Source organism: Octopus sinensis, linkage group LG4 (genome assembly GCF_006345805.1).
Source record: "Octopus sinensis linkage group LG4, ASM634580v1, whole genome shotgun sequence".
NCBI classification, from domain to species: domain Eukaryota; kingdom Metazoa; phylum Mollusca; class Cephalopoda; order Octopoda; family Octopodidae; genus Octopus; species Octopus sinensis.
Genome location: NC_043000.1, coordinates 104,360,914 through 104,369,563, shown reverse-complemented (window position 1 = coordinate 104,369,563; position 8,650 = coordinate 104,360,914). Strand labels below are relative to the sequence as shown.

General features: G+C 37.4%; 1 protein-coding gene and 2 non-coding genes across 3 annotated transcripts; 2 read left to right on the top strand and 1 right to left on the bottom strand.

The window, feature by feature from the left end:
- Positions 1-1,655: 1,655 nt before the first annotated feature.
- Positions 1,656-2,354, bottom strand: LOC115210546 (zinc finger BED domain-containing protein 5-like). Its single transcript, XM_029779149.1, has one exon. The coding sequence runs from the start codon at positions 2,352-2,354 to the stop codon at positions 1,656-1,658; it is 699 nt and encodes a 232-aa protein (XP_029635009.1).
- A 1,358-nt stretch (positions 2,355-3,712) lies between these two features.
- On the top strand, positions 3,713-3,850 carry LOC115211312. The gene has a single exon (XR_003881584.1). It is a non-coding gene; the product is annotated as a U4 spliceosomal RNA (small nuclear RNA).
- Positions 3,851-5,864: 2,014 nt separating this feature from the next.
- LOC115211311 lies at positions 5,865-6,002 on the top strand. The gene has a single exon (XR_003881583.1). It is a non-coding gene; the product is annotated as a U4 spliceosomal RNA (small nuclear RNA).
- Positions 6,003-8,650: the final 2,648 nt, after the last annotated feature.

Here is an 8,650-nt window from a genome sequence, read left to right as displayed (position 1 = left end):
AATAAAGGAGCAATTGCCTCCAGTAAAACTTTCAAGGTACTCCGATGATGTATTGTTTTATCTATTTTACGTATATGTTGGAGATACGATGCAAATGGCGGCTTCGTTTGAACTCTTCAAACGAGAATGGCGTTATAACAAAATTGAAAAAATATGGATGTCCAGAATTCCTGGTGTCATTCCCGATGCCACCGGCAGTGACTGGGAACGGGGGTGTTTCTTTTACTTTAATACAAAAACTTGGCAGAAGGAAATCAAAACATTTACAATCGACGTAAGGAAGACCATTGTTATGTAATGCAGTCTTTTAACTCCGATTCCATCATTGCTCAACCGTTTTTATTTCAAATGAACACTTTATATGCCTAATTTTTCGACAAAAATTCTTCTGTTTAGATGTATCATGCATGTACGCACATTTTGTTCATTGAAGCATAGAATAAACTTATTTCACCCTATTCTGTTTATATGTATTTATCTCCTGTTCGTGTCGGAATTGAAGCCCTATGATAACATTTCTAAAACGTGGATGGAAATTAAGGGAGCAAATATGTCAAATATTTAAAATATATTATGAAGAATAAATTTGTTTTTAATTTTTGAGTGTAACTATTTTACACTCTCCTCTTTCACTGAAAAATAATTTCAAGGCAATACCTTTTTAGCCAAAATTTATAAAGTTATCTTTTATGGAATAATAAAATTAACTCCTCCAAACTGAGGTTTTTACGCTGTCATCTGCATTTACAATGTGTAAAGAAAAAACGCATGCATTTCACCAGTCAAGATAACGTGTTCCTAACAACACTTCACTATTATATATCAACTTCAACATACTATTTCTCTGTACATTTTTTGTCATTACCTTACTCTGATGACTTGCACTGGATGGAATCAGCCAGGAATGCATAGTCCGGACAGTAGCTGCTGGTAGCTAGCCTAAAGCACACTTCCAAATGATTATCAGTCATGGTAGAACGATATTTGGACTTGATAATCTTCATTTTATCCGAGAAAAGGTTGACTCTCATAAGTGAAGCCAAACAATGCAGTCAAGGAGGTAGCACATTTCCTCATGTCGGGGTACTTTTCCTCTGTGAGTAAGTTCCAGAACTGTCCGTGAGCCCTTGACTTCAGCTGAATGTCAGCCTGTAGTATCAAAATCTCACCCTCCACTCTAGAAGAGTTCAGATGAAGCAGTGTTACAATTTTTGATGCGAGTGAATCAACCTCGGTATCTTTCCGAAAAGGGTAGCGACTGGCTTGAGTAAAACAAAGTCTTGAAAGCGTTTGTCAAACTCTGACAGACAATTGTCAATCTGCTTTGTGTAGCGTGCACTGTCAAGTTGCACACACACACACACCTTCCCTTGGCTCTCTAGTTCTGATGTGAGGTTCTTTAAGTTTACCAAATCATGGCACTGCAGCTTTGAGGAGAGATGTTGCATTTTTCGTTTGAAAGCATTAACTGAGCTGATGATATTGATCACGGTTTTATCTTTTTCTTGCAGCTCTACACTAAGGTCATTCAACATGTTGGTCAGATCGGTTAAATATGCCAAGTCTAGTAGTCACAGATTGTCATTTAGTTGGTTGTATTCTGCATGTTTAACTTCACGGAAAATCTCCTTAATCTCCGGACAGAACTCCTGAAATCATTGCAGGAATTTTCCTCGACTAAGCCATCTCACGTCAGTGTGTAGCAACAACTCAAATTGGTGACAGTCAACCTGCTCCAGATGCGCACGGAATACCCGTCTTTGAAGAGATCTGGCACGAATAGAACAAGCGATCTTCGTTGCCACATCCATTATCTCTTTCATGTTGAGCATTTTTGCGCATAACGCTCGTTGGTGTATTATACAGTGGTAATTGAGGAAGTCCGGGAAAGCATCGTACTCCCTGTACTTGGCAATAAATCCATTTGGCCGGCCAACCATCGTGGGTGCTCCGCCCGTGGTTATGGACACCAATTTGCACACTGGGAGCTGAGTTTTCTCGATAAAGTTTTTGGAAGACTGAAATATGTCCTCTCCTCGCGTATGTTCTTTCAGGGGCAGTACTGTTAACAGCTCCTCTTTTGTAGTCATATCGGTAAACACCATCCGAATAAAAATGCACAGCTGGGCCGTGTCACTCACATCTGTAGACTCGTCCAACTGCAGTGAGAAACACTCGCAGTTCGCGATGTCTTTCCAGAGTTGTTGGGTCAAATCCTCGACCATGGCTTCACTGCGCCGTATAACCGTACTTCGTGATAGTTGGAGAGCTTTGATTGAAGATAGTATTTCTGGTTTGTTTTTAAAGTCTCGGAACAACGAGTCAGCTGCTTCAATGAATGCCTCTTTTACCATCTCTCCATCTTGAAAGGATTTCTTGTTCTTAACGATGAAGTGGCTCAACTGGAATGAACTTCGGTGGCTACCTTTGCTTTTGAAGTTAGCTGTGTGAAAAATGACAACTGTCCAGACAACTGGGATTTTAGTTCCATCACTACTCTCTTTCTCAGCTCGCTTTTCGGGGGTGGGGTCAGTGCCATAGTTTTATGAAAGATCCGAAAATGCCGCACCACATTTCTCTTCTTCGGAATAGCAATGGCACACTGGCAGATGAGGCAAACGCACTTCGAATATAACATTTTGAAAAAAAAAGTCCTCCTCCCATTCTGTATGGAAGTGGTAGATTTTTGGTTTCTTACTTGGTCCAGCTCCCCCACTAACTAGCTTGCGAGAGTTTTGCAGCACTTAGCACCGTTGTATGCGCATGCGTGGTGACGCATGTTTCAGAGAAGGTCAGATGTCAGACTGGCTGCCCTGTATGCCAATCAAGTGACAAATTTCATAGCAGTGGATAGGCTGACGTCTGTTTTTTTAATGCCATGCGATCTACCCACACTGCCTTTGCGATCGATCGGTAGATCGTGATCGACGTACTGGACACCCCTGACATAAGTAATTCTCCGCAGGAACAAGCATAAGAATTTGCGTGGATAGTGGGGTTTTGAGTTGTATGTAATGAAGGAATTAAAAGTATTTCAAAAGCATTTATAAAAATGAATTATTTTTATATTCAGTGATATTTGTCCTACGAATGTTTCAAATCTATGACGATTTTCAATTGTTTCTAATCTTTTGATGATGACTAAAATTCCTGTAGAAATGAGGAAATTTGCACCATGGAAAATTCTGAGTGCGTAGTGGAAGTATCATGCGGTCTAAATTTAGGTAAGACAATTTCAAATCAAATTCTGATTTCACTTTAGTGTAAAAGTAACCAAGGTAACACTAATAATATAAAAAGAAGAGAAAGCATTGAAATTACGTAAGCACGCGCGCATATGTTTGCGTGCGTGCCAGTGTATGAATTTTGTCGAGGACCGGGATATAAATTCTGGATGAGCTGCCGATAGCTTTGCGCAGGCACAAACAAAAAATAAACGTCAGTCTAACGGCCTTGACGTCATCAAACAAAGGTCACTTCTGTATGAAGTCATATACCAAACATATGAAAACAGAAATATGATATAAAAACTACATATTTGGCATTCTTGTATTAGTTAAACAATTAAATATATACAACCGATGCACAGCCACTAAAGAAATCTATTGCTACTATTCACGGGAATTAATGAATAACAATAAAGTGAAAAGCAATATCAGTGATTGTATAAGGTTGATTTTCTGTTAAGTTGACAAATGGCGTTATTTTCGGTAGCTTTGCGCAGAGGCGGTACCATGGCCAATGAGGTAAATCCGAGGCGTGGTTATTGCTAGTTGAAAACTATTCCCAATACCCCGCGTTGCTATCCATAATAGATAGCAAACGCAATTTTTACTCACCTCTGAGGAGGTGCAATATCAATTAAAGAATAGACATTAATATAGCCTTTTGGTTGGAAAACTTACTGCAGTGGTGGTCTCCTCAGAACTTAGAGTTCCGTTGATCATTTAGTGTGTATCGTCGTCATTTTTTGGCAATGATGCATAGGAACGACAGCTACATCAAAATTTAATAACTCACTATTTCGGTAGCTAAAAGGCACTAAATATTAAAATATAAAAGTTACAGGTATCAAAGAATAGCAACTGAGCAAAAAGTCACATAAAGGGGTGTAAATATCAATATATTTATTAACAACAATAGAGGAGCTAACGTAATTGAATTAAAATCAAATTAACATAATTGCTTTCACACAATTACTTTTGATGTTCAAACAGCAGTTTCTCATGATTTATAAACATCTATGGGTCCAGTTTTCTTCAACAGTTTGCTAAGATGTTTATAATCATAACAATTTTCACTTCGGTAAAGTGCATGTGTGATGTTCAAACTTTCTATGCTCATCTGATTTCATAAAATTCATATTGTTGAATACTCTGGACATTTCAGGAAATTATGTGGGAAAAGGAAAAGCGAATTGGTATTAAACAGTCGAATGCGATGATACTACAATCCAGAAATAAACTGTTTTCTTTTTTTTTTTTTGTTTTTTTAGCTAAACATTAAAAATTGCAATTTAAAAATATAATATAATCAGAATGTTGAAAATTTATATATAAAAAATAACTGCAAGAATATTGTTATACTCTACTGCTTTATAATATCAAAATGACTGTGATAGTCATATTTTACAACTTTTATTGTTACACTTGTTTATTCATTCAATGTCGATTTTGTTTTTTAATGAAGCAGCAGGGGATTTCGGCCTTTCCAACGTGGGTTGTCGAGGTGTTAAGACGTGTGAAGACGTTGCTAAGGTTGGGTGAAGCAGCTGCTATCTTTAGCGTTCGGGTCGGGGCTGTGACGAAGGATCCGTTACCACTGAAGGGTCTCTATCGGAGCGAAGAGAAGGTAGGTGCCTTTATATATCAACTATCTCGCACACACCACAGAACAAACATAAAAGTTTGCATGGATTGCGGGTTTTGCGCTTGTTATAATGAAGGGATTAAAAGTATTTCAAAAACGTTTATAAGAATAAATTATTTTTATATTTAGTGTAATTTGTCCTACGAATATTTCAAATCTATAATGATTTTTATTGTCTCTAATATTCTGATGATGATTGAAATTCCTGGAGAAATGTGGAAATTTGTACAACAGCAAATTCTGAGTGCGTAGTTGAAATGACATGCGACCTAAATTTAGGTAAGAAAATTCCGAATTCAATTCTGATTTCACTTTGGTGGAAAAGTACTCAATGTAACATTACATTTAACACTAAAAAAACAGAAAGAGAAGGCATTGAAATCACGTGGGTGTGCATGTGTGTGTGTGTGTGTGTCCGTGTATATACGCGCATGTATGTGCATAGGTCCGGTCGTGCATGCGTATGTATGAGTGTTTGTACCGATGAGTTTTGTCCTGGGCCGGGAATTAAATTCTAGATTAGCTGCCGATGGCTTTGTGCGGGAATAAACAAAACTTACGTGGGTGATTGTGTGTGTGTGTGTGTGTGTATGTGTGTGTGCGTGCATGCATGCATGCGTGTGTATGTTTGTTTGTCAGTGTATGAGTTTTATCGAGGACCGAGACACAAATTCTGGATGAGCTGTCGATAGCTTTGTGCAGGCACAAACAAAAAATAAACGTCAGTCTAACGGCCTTGACATCATCAAACAAAGGTCACTTCTGTATAAAGTCATATACCAAACATATGAAAACAGTAATATGATATAAAAACTAAATATTCGGCATTCTTGAATTAGTTAAACAATTAAATATATACAACCGATGCATAGCCACTAAAGAAATCTATTGCTACTATTCACGGGAATTAATGAATAACAATAAAGTGAAAAGCAATATCAGTGATTGTATAGGGTTGATTTTCTGTTAAGTTGAAAAATGGCGTCAGTTTCGGTAGCTTTGCGCAGAGGCGGTACCATGGCCAATGAGGTAAATCCGAGGCGTGGTTATTGCTAGTTGAAAACTATTCCCAATACCCCGCGTTGCTATCCATAATAGATAGCAAACGCAATTTTTACTCACCTCTGAGGAGGTGCAATATCAATTGAAAAATAGACATTAATATAGCCTTTTGGTTGGAAAACTTACTGCAGTGGTGGTCTCCTCAGGACTTACAGTCCCGTTGATCATTTAGTGCATATCATCGTCATTTTTTGGCAATGATGCATAGGAACGACAGCTAGTTCAAAATTTATTAACTCACTATTTCGGTAGCTAAAAGGCACTAAATATTAAAATATAAAAGTGAGGTATCAAAGGATAGCAACTGAGCAAAAAACAACAGAAAGGGGTGTAAATATCAATATATTTATTGAAAACAAAAGAGGAACTAACGTAATTAAATTAAAATCAAATTAACATAATTGCTTTCACACAATTTCTTTTGGTGTCTAAACAGCAGTTTCTCATGATTTATAAACATCAATGGATCCAATTTTCTTCAACAGTTTGCTAAGATGTTTATAATCATAACAACAATTTTCACTTCACTTCGGTAAAGTGCATGTTAGATGGTGCAATATCAATTAAAGAATAGACATTAATATAGCCTTTTAGTCGGAAACCCTATTGCAATCGTTCTCTGTTTAAATGATTCCCTTAACTTAGAGTCCCATTGACCATTTAGTGCGTATCGTCGTCATTTTTTGGCATGATGCATAGGAACGACTGCCAATACAAAATTTTATAACTTACTATTTCGATAGCTAAATATTAGAACATAACAGTGATAGGTATCAAAGAATAGCAGCTAAGCAAAAAATACATAAAGGGGTATACATATCAAAATATCTGTTTAAAATAAAAAAGGAACTATCGTAATTAAATTGAAATCGAATTAACATAATTGCTTTCACACAATTTCTGTTCCTTTTCTTTTGATGTCCAAAGAGCAGTTTCTCGTGATTTATAAACATCTATGGGCCCTGTTTTTTTTTTTGTTTTTGTTTTTTTCAACAGTTTGCTAAGACGTTTATGATCATAACGACAATTGTCACTTCGGTAATGTGCATGTGAGATGTTCAAATTTTCTTAGTGTTCAAACTTTCTATGCTCATCTGATTTCTTAAAATTCATATAGTTGAATACTCTGTCCAAGTCAGCATATTATGTGGTAAAATGCAAAGTGCTAAAGCTAATTTACACTATGTCCGAATTAACATTACATAGTTGAATGCGTTGATACTCCAATCCAGAAATAAACTGTTCTTCGGACATTTGAATTTTCTTTTATAGCTAAACACTAAAAATTGCAATTTAAAAATGAATCAGTATGTTGAAACGGTATATATAAAAATTAACAGCAAGAATATTATTTACAATTGATGGATATTTGTCCTCATCTTGTTTGTTGTTAACACAACGTTTCGGCTGATATACCCTCAAGCATTAATCTGGTGTCTTGGGGAAATTTCGAACCTGGGTTCTCATTCCTAAGGTATTTTTCGATGTTGTTATTATTATTAAGGTCACTGCCTGGAATCGAACTTGGAGTTAGTAGCCAGCGCTCTTAACCTACGCCATATGCCAGTGGGCAATTATGGAGTGAATTTTTAGGACTCATAAGTCTAATATTCTCCTATCCTTCCTTGATACCTATTTCTTTATTACCCACAGGGGCTAAACATAGAGGGGACAAACAAGGACAGACATAGGTATTAAGTCGATTATATCGACCCCAGAGCGTAACTGGTACTTAATTTATCGACCCCGAAAGGATGAAAGGCAAAGTTGACCTCGGCGGAATTTGAACTCACAACGTAACGACAGACGAAATACCGCTAAGCATTTCATCCGGCGTGCTAACGTTTCTGCCAGCTCGCCGCCTTCCTTGATACCGGTTCCCATATGCTGTTCATATCTGCACTTGGTCTGCTTAGGAGGTTGTTGTGTCCTAGCACATGTGCTGCTTCTTTTAGTTCTCGTATTTTCCAGTGGTGTTCACTGTCTATTATTTTAACTTTATCCCACAGGGGGAGGTGGTCTCCATTTTTTCATACATGATCAGCTATACCCGATTTATCAATATCTCCTCGTGTCACAGCTTTGCGATGTTTCTCTATCATTATTTTGAAAGGGCGGCATGTTTCGCCTTTGTATAACCTACGACAACTGCATGCGATGGAGTACACGCAGTTCTTAGTCATATTCTCTTCTGTTGGTGGTTTTACTCGAAAGAGATATTTGCGAAGTGTTATATTACTTTTGAATACTGTCCTGATGTCATATGGGCTACATATCTTTTGTATCTTTTCGGAGGGGCCTTCCACATAGGGTAGACAGACTGTGGACAGTTTATTGGTTTTATCCTCTCTTTTATTCATAATTGGAGTGGAGAGAATGCTTTTGGGGTAGTTGTTGCTCAATAGAGTGTTACTGAGCTTAATCAATTCTTTGTGGTGGGTATCACGATCGCTACTTATATTCATTGCTCGATGTTTTAGGCACTGAGCAATCCATATCTTTACACTGTATGGATGACGGGAGTTGAAGTTGAGACATCGTCCAGTGAAGGTCGGCTTGCGGTATACGGATGTCCTGAATAATTACTTGGTGCGTATAATTAATACGTCCAGGAATGCTAGCTGATTGTCTTTTTTCTTTTTCCATTGTGAACTGTATGGATGGCTTTATTGAGTTCACATGATCTAACAGCACTGGGATATCTTCCTGGTGAGGCCAG